General features: G+C 52.0%; 1 protein-coding gene across 3 annotated transcripts in view; it reads right to left on the minus strand.

Moving 5' to 3' along the window:
• Positions 1–15821, minus strand: part of DNMBP (dynamin binding protein) — an 80936-nt gene that overhangs the window by 45234 nt on the left and 19881 nt on the right. For 2 of the 3 annotated variants that reach the window (XM_084634409.1, XM_084634408.1), the window contains exons 2-4: positions 7354–7508; positions 3501–3623; positions 1091–3058 (exon numbers count right to left, since the gene is read on the minus strand). In XM_084634409.1, coding sequence (XP_084490535.1) covers positions 1091–3058; positions 3501–3623; positions 7354–7498 — 2236 coding nt within the window. In that variant the 5' untranslated portion in view covers positions 7499–7508. The remainder of the gene's footprint in view (positions 1–1090; positions 3059–3500; positions 3624–7353; positions 7509–15821) is intronic. The other variant, XM_084634411.1, reaches the window with a different exon arrangement.

Genomic DNA, 15821 nt, shown 5'->3' on the forward strand with positions numbered 1-15821 from the left:
TGTGCTGCTAAGAGAGCTGGATTGTAGAAACACTAATGGGGGTGATGGGGCACCTGGAAGGAAAGAGAGGTGCTGTGTGGGAGTACCACACGGGTCAGATGTTTCTGTTAAAATGGTCAGTAGTGAAACAATGTTGATATTTAACTCACCATCTTTATGTTTCAGAGACAACACTCCACTGAGAGAAATTGGGAAGGTCTCCCCTCTTAGAGCAACTGTTACAGGTTCTTTGCAAACTCAGGCAGATATCATTGCACCAGTTACTCTCAGGTCACATGTTTAAGCTTTTCTTGACCATCGTAAGCATCGGAGAGTTATTTTTTCCAATGGAAGCTGAAATTCTGGACTCCACAGAATGGCAGGTGCATGGGACCCTGCTTTAGTCTTTCCCACTAACTCAGCTCAGCTTCACTGTTCTTCTCTACATACTCTGATTTGTCTGGCACGGAGAGGTCCAGAGCGGAACACAACTTCCCATGGCTCTGGAGCTCCATCTCAGGCAGGAGTCCTTCAGCAAGCCTAGTGCCAGAGCTGGCCAAAAGCTGCCACCTCTCTCTCCACAGGCACTGTCTGATCTGCTGTTTCCAGGGAGAGATCACCAGCCTCTAAGGCAACTCTGGGCCTGCTGCTTCCCCCACAGCAGACAAGGGGACAGAGGGTGGGATACAGGGACCATATTATTCCTGAGAGAGGGGGCACGGCAGGGTAGCACCAGCAACAGCCCTGACTGGTGATGGGGACGGGCAATGGAGGGGGAGAAGGACAGGAGGGAAACAGGGATGAGGAGTGTGAAGGGGGAGCAGTACAAGGGGAGGAGTGGACAGTGGAGAAGGTGAGTCTGAGGGACACAGGGAAGGATGACCGAAGGGGGTGTCAAAAGAGGGGGAGGAGATGGGGGAACAGGGAGGGGGCATTGGGAGAACTTAATTAATGAAAATTAGTATAAGAACAACTCTGACAAAAATAGACAAACTTCAGAACTCAGAAGGAAAGAGAAGGAACCAGTTGCCACAGCGGCCAGGACCCCTGTGACACAGAGAAAGGGCCAGTACCTCCCACACCCTGATTTCCAGGGCTGCTGCAGTCTCACCTCTCAGCTCCTGCAACTCTGCGTTGAGGCTTTTGATGTTGGAGTCACAGAAATCCAGGTTCTCCAGGGTCTCTGATCTCACCAGCTCATCCTGCTGCTGCTCTAGCATCGAGTTCAGCTCAGCTCGAGTCTTGCCATAAGCCTCCAGGTCTTGTTCCACCTCCCGGATCCTTGTCAGCAGAAAGGGGCACTGACGTGCAGCTGCCCCAGCTGAATCCCCCTGGCCCGCCTCTGCCTGTGGCTCCTGCCTGGGCTGGCTCCTGTGCTGAAGCTGTGGAGAGGCCATGTTCCTCCTCTGCCTACTTGGAGGAGGGAGAGGGGCTGGCCGGGAGGGCCGCACTGAGAAGGAGGGAGAAACGGCTCGGGCTGGGGCATTGGGGCGGGGAGGTGGAGGCCTTAGGCCTTTCCTCCTCTCTGGCAGCCTCCAATGGGGGGCACATTCTGGGGAGCCACACACAATGTCCTTCTCTGAACTGTAGTCCAGGATGGAGAAGTGGCGGGAGACCTTCTTGTCTGACTCAGCTCCAGAGCTAGTCACGCTCTTCTCAAATTGTGCCAGCTGCTCTGTCAGCTTGGAGTCGAGGTCAGTGCAGCTGTCTCCATGCAGCATGGGCGAGGGCCGGTCTGTTCGGGCACCAGGCCATGTATCCAGGCCCTCATGGGCACCACTGAAGCTGGAAGAACGGGATTTAGATTTCTGCCTTTGATCTTCCACCCAGCTGGCCAGGTCCTGGAAAAGGGTGCTCCTCCGACCTTCTCCGGGCTCTGCTGCAGCCCAGCTACTGGGAGGAGGGAAGACTTGGCTCCTGCTACTGTGCAGGGGGGAGCATGGTGCCCATGGGGGCACACTGGGACTCTCTCCCTCCCTCTCTGGTGAAGCAGGGATGTCCAAGGGCCGTTGCAAGGCCCCAGGGCTCTGGCTGGGCTCCAATTCAACTGCTTGGCAACGGGGTCTGCTCTTTGGCTGGGGAGGGAGCTGCGGGGTAGGGAAAATGCCATTGATAGCCTTTGCAGAGTCAATGGGGAGGGAGCCCACTGTGTCCTTGGGAAGGGGTCCCTGGAGCTCTGTGCTGGGAGGGTGCCCTTCCAAGGATGCAGACTTGCACTGTCCAACCCCAACATCAGAAGGATCCTCTGACCTCACTGGTGTTTGGGACAAAGTTGTACTGGACTTCCCTTCAACATGGTGTGAGCCCCAGGCACTCACGTCTTCCCCTTCTTCCCCTTGCAGGGGAAGGGCCCCAACGCAGGCACTTGCTGGGTCCTGATGGATGGCCATTCCACAGCTGCCCTCTTCCTGCAACATCCCAGTGCCCCTCTTTTCCCTGCAGGGAGCAGAGCCCTCCAACCTCACAAACCGGTGAGGAAAAATGCCACGTCTCCCCCTCAGCAAGCCCTCCAACCAGCCATCTTCCAGTGCCCCCACAATCTGGATTCTGTCTCCCACATCAAAATCCAGCTCCTGGGGCTCCAGCGCTTGGAACTGATAGAGTGCAATGCCATACGTGCCCAGTGGCTTCTCACTCCCTTCCTGCCCGCCCTCCTCCTGGGGGGGCATGTCTGCAACGCCATTAACACTGTAATGCTCGTAGGGCCCCAGCTCCTCTGGGCCACCTGTCACTCTCAAGGGACCCAGCAGCTCCACGAAACCCTCTGGGAAAATCCCGCTTCGACCTCCCAGTTCCCCTGTGAACCAGCCAGGCTCAGGGATATCGACAATGGTGATCACATCCCCTTCCCTAAAGTCCAGCTCCTCCTCCAGCTGAGCAGAGAGGCTCATCAAGGCTCGGGCTTGGCCCAGTGAGTCAGCAGGCACCTTCAGGACAGTGCTCTGAGAGAGCCGGCGGCCCCAGGGCGAGAGGCAAAGCTCCCGCACGCATGAGGATGGGAAGAAGCCCCTGGAGCCCCAGCAGCTTCTACCCTGGAGCCAACTGGAGGCTGGGGAGCCACTCAGGATCACCATGTCTCCTGGGGGGAGAATGAGAAACACAGGGTCAAGGACTCACCCCGATGGCAATTTCTGAGTCCTTCCCCACTCCCCTTCCAGGCCTGGTCACCTCCTTCGCCAGCCCAGCCATGCAGAGTGCAGTGGTGGGGCACCTGCGGCACATGTATATGGTACTGGCCCAGCCCCACAGAGACACCAGGGTTGGGGGGCCACCCCAGTGCAGCGCATGTGTATTGGGGGGCAGGGGCAGGACATGCAGAACTCAGGACACAGGGTACAAAGTTGGCCTGAGCCCCGCAGGTGCACAGGGGCAGGAGCACAAAGCAGCCTATGGACCTAGAATCCACAGCTGTTAGGAAACCCCTTCTCAGCTGCTCTAGGTTCCCTCTGTTTCCCAAGGCACATGAGTGACAGGACAGGGGAGCGGGAGGGCAGGAGCCAAAGGGAGGGAGCAGAGGTTACCTCTCTGCAGTGACAGGCTCCCTGGCTCCTGGGACGTGAAGTCATTGGTGCAGACAAACAGCTTCTCCCCCTGCTTCAAACTGGGAATATCCACTGCCTCCACAAAACTGCTGGGAAATTGCCCTAGAACGAGAAGCAGTTGTCAGCACATGGTCACCCCTTTCTCAGGGGCCCAGACTGTGTCCCCCATTCCCAACTCCTCTAAGATCCACCCCGCCCCCATCACCACCCAGCCTCCCCCGGGATCTACCTCGCCTCCGGCCCCACCATCACTCAGACTCTTCCCTCCTCTGTGTGGGAAAGAGTCCCACCCCTCCCCAGGATCCCCTCTGGCTGGCCCCATGGACCACAGGAATGACCATGGGTTTGGAAGTCAGGCGCTCTTGAGGATTTCTGAAAATGTTGTTCTTTATTAGTTTTTAAAGAAAAATACAGTACCCTCCACCCTGCATGCCCAACAGACCAACCAATACCCCAGGGCAATGAGCAGCCCATCTGAATTACTGTGATCTCACTGGTTTCAGAGTAACAGCCGTGTTAGCCTGTATTCGCAAAAAGAAAAGGAGGACTTGTGGCACCTTAGAGACTAACCAATTTATTTGAGCATGAGCTTTCGTGAGCTACAGCTCACTTCATCGGATGCGTACTGTGATCTCACTGTCACCAACACCCAGACAGGGAAAGCAAACATATAACCTTTAGCCTCCATCTTCTGTCTTATGACAGGGAAGCCCCATGTCAGGATCAGGATGCACTGGTTATAAAAAGAGGCCCCAATCCTGCAATCGGACCTGCCCCCTGGGGTGCTGCACACACAGATCAGATGGCAAGACTCAGGCTGGAAGCTACAAAGCGCTATGGTCATGAAAAACGCGTCACGGACAGTGAAATCTGGTCGTTCGTGTGCTTTCACCCGATACCGTACAGATTTCATGGGGTAGGCCAGCGTTTCTCAAACTGGGGATCCTGACCCAAACGGGGGTTGCAGGGGGTTGCCAGGTTATTTTAGGGGATCAAGGGATTGCCACCCTTACTTCTGTGCTGCCTTCAGTGCCCCGCCCGCAGCAGCACAGAAGCATGGCAACACCACACCATGTCACCCTCACGCTGCGCTGCTGCCTTCAGAGCTGGGCAGCCAGGAAGCGGCGGCTGCTGACCGAGGCCCAGCTCTGCAGGCAGCAGCGCAGAATACGATACCCGGCCACCCTGACTTCTGCGCTGCTGCTGGTGGCGGCCCTGCCCTCAGAGCTGGGTTCCCGACCAGCAGCTGCCACTCTCCAGCTGCCCGGCTCCGAGGCAGCGCAGAAGAAAGGGTGGCAATACTGCAACCCCCTCACAACTCCTTTTTGGGTCAGAACCCCCACAATTACAACACCGTGAAATTTCAGATTTAAACAGCTGAAATTATGAAATTTACAATTTTAAAAACCCTATGAACAAGCAATTGACCAAAGTGGCCGGTGAATTTGGTAGGGCCCTACATATATTGGACCGATAGTTTGCAATTCCGTAGGACAGGTTCGCAGCATCTCCCCAGTGTTGAGCCAGGTACTCAGATACTACGGTGAGATATGGCTCAGATAGCGACAGGCTGATTACCATGATGAGGGAAACTGCCCTGTGCAGATGTTCTGGTAACCAGTAAAGTAGGGCTTACATATTTTTTTCTGGAAGAATCACAGGGATAATGAGCTGGATGCTCTCTTGACGCCCTGACATGGTTCTTCCCAATTCAGTGTAATTCAGTGTGTCACTATCCTTAATCTGCAGTGCCAGTGGCCTAATATGCACCCGAGTTCTAGTCCAGGCTCTGCTGCTGACTTCCTAGACCAAGTCTGTTCCCTGCTCTCTGCCTGGGTCTCCCTCCCCATTGATGGAAATAATAATCCTGCTGTGTCTTACACCAAATTGTGAGGCTTCATTAATTAATTTCCATACCGTGTTAAGTATTATTATGGGTAGGTTGCAGCCTCTCCATTCTAAAGGTCTATTTTAGGCCCCCTATAACTTTTGGTTTGGAAAATTAGTTTGAAAATAGCCAGATATCCTCAGAGAGAAAGCAGGAAATTCAAATGGTTTTTCAGTTACAAGTCATTAAGAATTAGCCTGATTGACTTTTGTCTGTTTCTTCATCTTTGAGCTCGCAGGACACACCTGGTTACTGCCCCTTCACACTCTCCACAGCCATATCTCCTTAAGAATGCGGGCCCAGGGGAAAAAATATTGTGATTAAGTAGCTGTGGTGACTTTCCTTGTAGCTGGTTTGGGGCCAGTGATGTCAGTAGAAGCAGGAGCAGGCTGACTGTGTGTGCATGCATGTGCACACATATTGCCCTCTGTTGGCCACCTGAGGCCTAGAGAGAAGAAAAGGGCTCTTCTGCAGATTCGAGTTAATGTCGACCTTTGTTTTTTAGCCCAAGTGGCAGAGGTCTGCATGTTTGGAGCTACAGGACCAGGACTCTGGGTCTCTGCTCTGTTACAAAGGAGGCGAAGTAGCCTCTCCGAAGGCTGCAATCCCAGTCCTATTCTAAGGTTGTTTTGAGCCCACTTTGTAACTAGACGAGAACAATCATCACATTTTGAGGTGATCTGGTTCCCATCTGACTGAGAGCTTGAATGCTCTCTCAATATTGTTATTACACCGAGAAAGAGCCGTTGAGATTACAAAAGTTTAAAATGGCCCTTTATGGGAATTTTGGAGCTTCCAATTTTTCTTTATGTCTTTTCAGGAGCCCAATGAAATCACATTCTATCCTGATCCAGACAGGTCCGGATACTGGCCCGTGGGAGAGGGAGTTTTCAGGAGCAGAAATAGGTGGATGTTGAAGAGACTGTCATGGAGAGGCAGAAGGGCCCAGCGGGCAGGGCACTGGACCAGAGCTCTGGAGACTCGGGGTCTGTTTCTAGTTCTGCCACTGACCCACAGGTCACTTCCCCTCTCTGTGCCTTTGTTTCCCTCCCACCCTTTCATGGCCTCGTCCAGTAGGCCTGTAAGGGCAGGGACTGTCTCTCTCACTATGTGTTGTACAGCACCTAGCTCCCACCTGCTGAGGATTTATCTGCACTCAGCGCTACTGAAAAACAAACAAGAACAAGGACTGTTTAAGACTCAACATGAAGCTGACGGGAAAACATTTTGAGCATCAGATACAGCCCAAGTGAGAGAAGACTCCAGGATCTGGTCAAACAGCTCTGGCCCCCGCATTCGCCATCAGAATGGCCCTTGGCCGAGGGGGAATGCACCCAGATGGGGTAACTGACCTACCCAAAGTTACCTAGGACAGTGGGTCTCAACTGTTTTTCACCTGCGGACTCCCAAAAATTTTGAATGGAGGCGTGGACCCCTTTGGAAATCTATGGTCTTTACCTACAGTTGAATTCTGTTCAGTTTTCAGTCTGGCTTTCATGGACCCCTTCAGACCAGCAGTCCCCAAATGTTTTTGTCCATGTCCCCCCTTACCTGTTCCGCACCCTCCCCAGAACCACGATCAGGAGCTGGGGCCAGGAGCAGGGCTGTGGCTGTGGCCAGGAGCCCGGAAGCAGGCCCGGGGTCGGGAATTGCAGCCAGAAGTGGGCCCATGGTTGGGGCCAGGAGCCAGGGACCACAGCTGGACTTGCAGCTGTGGCTGGGAGGAGAGCGGGGCTGGGTGGTGCGCCCTTCCCTTTCCCCATTGGGGCTGGCCTGGGCCCTGCCGCTCCCCCCACAAAATGTTCCTCCGTGCCCCCTAGGAGGTGTTCCCCATAGTTTGGGGACCACAGCCTTAGACATAGTCCACAGACCACAGGGTGAGAACCACTGATCCTAGGAAACCTCCATCTCTGTGGATCCTGCTCAGCACCTTTTAGCTCTTACCTCTGATCCCCTCCTTCTTCCCAAGGAGCCAGAACTCGTCCACCACCCGCAGCACCTCTATGATGTCCCCCACAAACAGGGGCAGCTCTTCAGAGACGCTGGGGCAGAAATCAAAGACAGCTCGCACCACGGATCCAGCCTCCATTGCTCAGGATCTGCAGGACAGGACACAGACAGACTCAGTCCCTCAGGCTGAAATACATGGCAATGAGCACAGAGTCACCAGAGAGACAGACAGAGCAATGAGGGTGGTGTAAACCCTCCCCGAGGAAAACGGGCTAATGACCGCATAGGGGTCCCCATGCCTGCACTCACTCATCCCACAGGGATCAGAGCTCACTGCAAGGGGGAGCTGAAACCCTGCAGCAAGGATGGCTCGCAGTGCTTTAGCTGTCCTGTCCCGTATCTCTGGACCCTGGTGCCAGAGAGCGCACTTGGGCTGAACTCAGGGGGAGATAATGGGGAAGAAGCAGCGAGAGATGCTGGAAATTAATTCCCGTCAGAAAGGAAATAAGAGGCGGGAGAGGAAGCTCACCGCTTCCCTGACACACCGGACTGGGCACGCTGCCTGCGGGACCTGCAGGCAGATAAACAGTAGCAGCAACATGGCGTTGCCTCTGACAGTCATACAGAAGAGGTACAGGGCGCCGCAACACCCACCCACCCACTGCAGAGCCATGGGGGGGGGTCATTGCAACACCCGCCCGCGCAGTGCCAGAGCCACGGGGGAGAGGAAGGTCGCTGCAACACCCACCTGTGTGCACTGCCAGAGCAAGGGGGGGGGGTCACTGCAACACCCGCCCGCACACTGCCAGAGCCACGGGGGAGAGGAAGGTCACTGCAACACCCACCTGTGTGCACTGCCAGAGCAAGGGGGGGGTCACTGCAACACCCGCCCGCACACTGCCAGAGCCACGGGGGAGAGGAAGGTCACTGCAACACCCACCTGTGTGCACTGCCAGAGCAAGGGGGGGGGTCACTGCAACACCCGCCCGCACACTGCCAGAGCCACGGGGCACCACCAACCCCCTATCAGAGTTACAGAGGGGGGCAGAGGGCACTGCCACTCATTTCCCCAGTAAGAGCTGTGGGCATGGATTTCCCTCCCCATTCCAGTCCACCCAATCACTCTCCCCACTCACAATACCTTCAAGGAACCAACAGGAAAATGTCGCCCTGTCGTTCCCCCTGTGTGCCCTTCGTGGCCTGGCCTGGCATAGTCCCCTGACACGTACTATACACTGTGATCTCTGGGCAGAGGTGGCTGAGACTGGGTCCTGTACAGAGTGGAACACGCCAGTAACGATGAAAGCTCCCACGGCCTGTAGCGTCAGTTATTCTCCATGCGGCTCCACAGTGCCCCTTGTAGGAAGGGTGCCAGCACAAAACAGTCTGAGATAGCCCCCAAACTGCCTGCTCCCAGCGGCTGGGGTTGGCACCGGGGAGGGAGCAGCGAGACCCCAGCTTGCGTTCTGGAGACTGGTGCTGAAACGGCCACATACACAATGCAAACATGGGCCAGGCCCCGAGCCCTCCTTGCAGAAACATGCCTGGGAACACACCCAGCGAGGTGGGCACATGCACACACTGCACCAGTTCCCCTTGCTTGCAACGGGCCGCACAACTCAGGGGTGCTGCTGGAAATGACTCTGCAAGCTGAGACCCCCCCGTCTGACTCAGCTCCATTTTGCATCCAACAGGTCTTCTCTAAAGGCATCTGTAACGCGCCCAAGCCCAAGGGATGAACCTGCAGCTTGAGCAGAGCATTCCTCTCATCCCAACCTACGGCCGTTGAGCCCTCAGGAGAGGAACTGGAAGGGATCCTCTGACTTGGGGACCAGAAAGGACCTCTCAGTGACTATGCCTCAGAGAGCAGTGGGGCCGAGATCAGCCTCGGCTCCCCACATTGCCCCAGGTCTGCAACTCAGAGAGCAGTGGGCCACGGACCAGCCAGCAGCTCCCTCACACCACACCGGGGCTGCACCTCAGAGAGCAACAGGGCCCCAACCCCGAGCCAGCAGCTTCCCCCACCGCCCCAAGGCTGCACCTCAGAGAGCAGCTGGGCCCGGATCAGCCAGCAGTTCCCCACACATACCCTAGGGTTGCACCTCAGAGAGCAGGAGGGCCCAGACCAGCCAGAGGCTCCCCCCAGAGCCCCAGGTCTGCACCTCAGAGAGCAGCGGGCCTTGGACCAGCCAGCAGCTACCCCCAGCCCCGGGTCTGTACCTCAGAAAACAGCGGGCCCAGACGAGCCAGAGGCTCCCCCAACCGCCCCAGGTCTGCAGCAGTGCCTTTGGATGCAGAGGAGAACCCAGCCATGGCAACACTTTCTGCTGACGGGGCTGCTTTATTTATCAAGTGCAAATTACCTCACAGGAACAATGCAGAGTTTGTGTTCTGCCAGAACACTGCCTTGGCATGTCTCTCCTCATCCCAGGCTCTCCCATACAGCCAGCACACAGGAAAAGACACGCACCACCCAGCAAAGGGCCTTGGCAGCTCTCACAGCTGGCAGGGGCCGCACAGAACGGGGACAGGTTCATAGACACACCGAGCCAGAATGCAGGAAACCTGAGCACTGGAGAGTTCTCGGTCTCTCCCTTCAAAGAGAATTTTCAAAAAAGGAGCCTGCTTAGTGCGTCCAAAAGGCCAAGTGTGCCCAGGAGACACGCCCAACACGTGGCCCCGAGGAGCACAAACCCTAATGTGCATCCGAACGAGAATCAAACTACGTGGGTGGGCTGCAGGGGAAACCCAAGAGTGAGAGCGGGCAGGAAATTAAACAGATGCTTCCAGGAACGTCATACAGCAGCATCGACAACAACAGAGAGTAACGCCAGCCTCTGTCTAGAGGGCAGTAAGAGCATACAGGGTGACTACAGTTTCCAGCATGCATCATCCTGCTTTCTCCCATGCTGCTCCTCAAACAGAGGACAAGCTCCCTGCAGACATCCACAAAGCCACATCGCGTCCTCCAAATTGCCTCTTAACATTCAGCTCTGCCACAGCGCCTGCATAACACTCAACAATGAGCAAGTGTGCTGTGATGGCTCCTTATCTCACTAACCAGAATCAGTCACCTTTGATGGCTTGTCTGGCTGTTGTACCGACCTGCCGTCTCATCTTATCCTTCCCATATACACTCTTTGGGGCAGAGGCTCTCTCTTCATTATATGTTTGTACAGCGCTCACAGCACAGTGGAACAAGGTCTAGTAGGCACGCTTCAATACAAATAATATACAACACATAAAATGGAAGGCAATTTTGTACCAGAAAGAAATCAGGGGACCTGAGGGAATGCAGGGACATGTACCAGACACAAGTTCGGGGCTGCAGGGACAGACTGATGCAGAACGAACAACAAAGCTATGTGCTACTCATCTAAATCCTGATTGGGGGAGGGAGGAGAGACATGATAACTATCTGTAAGCATGAAGGAGGATGAAGAATTATTTAGGGTGGTTCATGATGGGATAACTGGAGCCCGTTTAAATAGAAGAATGTGTAAATGTGTTCAACAGATGTGTCACATGGATGCAGCTAAAGGGTATTACTAAGGACATGATTCTGTCATGGAGGTAATGGATTCCGTGACGTCTTCCGGGGCAGGGCTGGAGCAGCAGTCAGCCCCGGGGCTGCTGAAGCAGCGGCCAAAGCGCTGAAGTGGTTGGGTCAGCCCTCCTGGGGCTGGAGCAGCTGCAGGAGGTCAACCCCTTGCAGCGCTCTGACTGTTAGTCTCCTCCCACCCCAGGGTATTTTTAGTGAAAGTCAGGGACAGGCCATGGGCTTCCATGAATGTGTGTTTATTGCCTGTGACCTCTCCCTGACTTTTAGTAAAAATACCTGTGACAGAATCTTTACCTTAAAGCGGGGGGACCAAACTATAGCCCGCGGGCTGGATCCAGCCTGTCAGGGCTTTCAATCCTGAACATCCACTGAATGCATCTCCACTGAATGCATCCGATGAAGTGAGCTGTAGCTCACGAAAGCCCTTATGCTCAAATAAATTGGTTAGTCTCTAAGGTGCCACAAGTCCTCCTTTTCTTTTTGCGAATACAGACTAACAGGGCTGTTACTCTGAAACCTTCCAAACTCAATTACTTAGGAGACAAGAGGTCTTTGTTAAGGATTCAACACCCCCATCCCTTCAACTAAGGGCTAAGAAGGTTCCCAAGGCACATCTCTGGGTCATCCAAAGCATCCTGCAACATAGGTTGTGGAAGTCTGGATTTGTCATTACTAGGAGTGGCAAGTCAAATAATTTGACCAATCAAATAATGTCAATTGACGACCTATTACTTGACCAGGGTCAAATACCGTCAAATATTCCAGCAAGAATGTCCTGATGTTGGCGGCAGCCTACTTGTTTGATTGCATGATGGTGCCACCCCTTTTTTAGGGCTTCACTTCACTTTGTTTTGCATTTTTCTGAGTTAAAATAACTCAGGCTGTGTCTGCACCAGCACTTTTGTCAGTAAAACTTATGACGCTCATGGGTGTGAAAAAACACCCCAGAGCGACCTAAGTTACGCCGTCAGAAGGGCCAGTGTGGACAGCGCTATGTCAGCAGGAGACGCTCTGTGCTGACAGGAGAGAGTTCTCCTGTCGATGTAATTAAATCACTCCCAACGAGCAGCGGGAGCGATGTCAGTGGGAAAAGCTCTCCTGACAGCACAGCACTTATATTCGTGTAACTTATGTCGCTCAGAGGGCTGTTTTTTCTTTTCCTCTTTGGCCTCTCTCTTTTTTGTTACTGTTGTTACTGTTCCAATAAATTAATCTTTAAAATATTTGACTGTTTTTGACATTATTTGACCAATATTTGACTGGTCAACTGACCACTAATTTTTGGACTAGTCAAATGCCCAACCCTCATTTACTAAAATTTCTGTATCAGAGGAAAAAATGTAACCTCTACAACATTCCAGGCCCCTGCATTCACCATAAAGCAGCTAAAAAGGGGCACTAACCAAATCGTCCTTTCCTTTGCAGGTGGCCTTTAAAATTGAGCTAGAAAGCAATGGGAAAAATACTGAAGAGAACAGTCCCTCTATAGCCTACAGGAAGGGGACGGGACCAGAGATGTCCCAACAGGATAGTGCTTTTGTACCTCATGTGACCACACTGCTCCCACAGCTCTATAACACATTTATCAAACATTTCTGTACTAACATGTAGCAAAGTAAAAAGTCAGTGAGACAAACTCACAGCAAATGTGATACAATGTATAGCAATATAATCCACAAAGAGAATGGAACAGCACCATAAAAATACAAACCAATGCAGAACACCGGACATTCTGAATACTGAAAGACAATACATTTAAAACTGGTAGAAGGAAATATTTTTCTACAACTTATAATTAGCCGGTGAAACTCCTTGCCACAAGATACCAACCACTGAGGTCAGGATCTTAGTGAGAGTCAGAAAAAGATGAGACATTTATAACAAGAATATGAATGTACACGGGTACATTAGAAAGGCTAAAATTAGAAGAGGGTATACTAAACTTTCCTGCTTCAGAACATAAGCCAGCCAGTTAAAAGATGGGCACTAGAGAGAAACTTCCCCCATGGGCATATGATTCCATAACAGGCCCGTATGGGGTTTCTTGCACTTTCCTCTGAAGCAGCTGGCGCTGGTTGTGGTCAGAAGCTATGACAGGAAGTATCTGGAGTGCACTGGGCTGGAGGTTATAGGTTCCGTTCCTGCAACATACAAGAGGTCAGGCTAGGTCCAGTGTTTCTCAATCTTTTTGATACCAGTGACCGGCTTGCTGCCTTCCTAACCTGTGTCAGGGAGATCTCCGGGACCGGCGCCAGTCCACAGACCGGTCATTGAGAAACACTGGACTAGATGATCTAGTGGTCCCTTCTGGCCTTAAATTCTCTGACTCTAGTTCCTGGCTCTGCCACCAACTCTCTGTCAGGCTTTGGGTAGGTCCCTTCCACTCGCTGTGCCTCAGGTCCCCATCTGTAAAATGCAGATAACAACTCCTCTCCCTACCTCAGCAGGGGGAAGAGGCACAGATGTGAGCCATATAAATGCCCAGATAGATGGACCACTGCTCTGATACAGTATGGCAATTCCTCTGTTGCTATGTATCAAACAATGTCAGTAATAATAGAACACAGTATCCATGTGTGATGGGGTGTACCCTGGAGAGGAAGGGGTTTGGGAACTGTGTTTCAATGCACCTGCAAAGCTTGGATTGGCTGAGGAGCTCAGTGGCAGGCAGACAGTGCAGGTGAGCTGACCTACACTCTGAACTCCTGGGAAGAAATTCCACAGGAGCTCTTGCTGTCTGAGGCCTGGCAATAGCAGAACAACAGAAAACGCAGCAATGGCTGAAGTGTTAAATGTCTTTTTTGTTTCAGCTTTCACCAAAAAGGTCAGCAGAGACTGGATGACTAACACAGTGAACATCAGTGCCAATGGGGCAGGATCGGAGTCTAAAATAGGGAAAGAACAAGTTAAGAATTGCTTAGACAGGTTAGATGTCTTCAAGTCAGCAGGGCCTGATGAAACGCATCCTACAATATTTAAGGAACCGGCTGAAGAGATCTCTCAGCCATTAGTGATTATCTCAGAGAAATTCATGGAGGACGGGAGAGATCTCAGAGGTCTGGAAAAGGGAAAACATAGTGCCTATCTGTAAAAGGGGGAGTAAGGACAACCCAGGGAATTACGATCCAGTTAGCTCAACTTCAGTACACGGAAAGATAATGGAGCAAATAATCAAACAATCAATTTGTAAGGACCTAGAAGTCTTGTGGATGGGGGGACGCAACAGATGTGATATATCTCGACTTTAGTAGGGCTTTTGATACGGTCTCAAATGATCTTCTCATAAGCAAACTGGGTAGATATAGCATAGAAGAACTTCCTATAAGGTGGGTGCACAAGTGGTTGGAAAAACACACTCAGAGAGTAACTAGTTATCAACAGGTTTCAGAGTAGCAGCTGTGTTAGTCTGTATTCGCAAAAAGAAAAGGAGTAGTTGTGGCACCTTAGAGACTAACCAATCTATTTGAGCATAAGCTTTCGTGAGCTACAGCTCACTTCATCAGATGCATTCAGTGTAAAATACAAACTGTAACGAGAGTGATCACTTAAGGTGTGTTATTACCAGCAGGAGAGCGGGGGGGGAGGAGGGGGGGGCGCAACGACGACCTTTTGTAGTGATAATCAAGGTGGGCCATTTCCAGCAGTTGACAAGAACATCTGAGGAACAGTGGGGGGTGGAGAGGGAAAATAAACATGGGGAAATAGTTTTACTTTGTGTAATGACCCATCCACTCCCAGACTCTATTCAAGCCTAAGTTAATTGTACCTAGTTTGCAAATTGGTTGAGGGGCTGTCTGTAGGCAAGGACTGGCCTGTCTCCCAAGATCTGTGAGAGTGATGGGTCGTCCTTCAGGATAGGTTGTAGATCCTTGATGATGCGTTGGAGAGGTTTTAGTCGGGGGCTGAAGGTGATGGCTAGAGGCGTTCTGTTATTTTCTTTGTTGGGCCTGTCCTGTAGTAGGTGACTTCTGGCTACTCTTCTGGCTCTGTCAATCTGTTTCTTCACTTCACCAGGTGGGTATTGTAGTTGTAAGAATGCTTGATAGAGATTTTGTAGGTGTTTGTCTCTGTCTGAGGGGTTGGAGAGGTTGTATCATAGAGCTTGGCTGTAGACAATGGATCATGTGGTGTGGTCTGGGTGAAAGCTGGAGGCATGTAGGTAGGAATAGCTATCAGTAGGTTTCCAGTATAGGGTGATGGTTATATGACCATCGCTTATTAGCGCCATAGTGTCCAGGAAGTGGATCTCTTGTGTGGACTGGTCCAGGCTGAGGTTGATGATGGGATGGAAATTGTTGAAATCATGGTGGAATTCCTCAAGGGCTTCTTTTCCATGGGTCCAGATGATGAAGATGTCATAAATATAGTGCTAAGTAGAGTAGGGGCATTAGGGGACAAGAGCTGAGGAAGCGTTGTTCTAAGTCAGCCATAAAAATGTTGGCATCCTGTAGGGCCATGCGGGTACCCATAGCAGTGCCGCTGATTTGAAGGTATATATTGTCCACCAATGTGAAACAGTTATGGGTGAGGACAAAGTCACAAAGTTCAGCCATCAGGTTTGCTGTGACATTATCGGGGATACTGTTCCTGACGGCCTGTAGTCCATCTTTGTGTGGAATGTTATCAATAGTTCACAGTCAAGCTAGAAGAGAATATCAAGTGGGGTCCGGCAAGGACCTATCCTCAGGCCGGTTCTATTCAATATCTTCATAAATATTTTGTATAATGGAATAGAGAGTACACTTATATAGTTTGTGGACAATACCAAGCTGGGAGGGGTTACAAGTACTTTGGAGGACAGAATTAGAATTACAAATACAAAATGGGAAATGACTGCCTAGGAAGGAGTACTGCAGAAAAGGATCTGGGAGTTATAGCAGATTGCAAACTGAATATGATT

This window comes from Lepidochelys olivacea (genome assembly GCF_965140295.1).
Source record: "Lepidochelys olivacea isolate rLepOli2 genome assembly, chromosome: 7".
NCBI lineage: Eukaryota > Metazoa > Chordata > Testudines > Cheloniidae > Lepidochelys > Lepidochelys olivacea.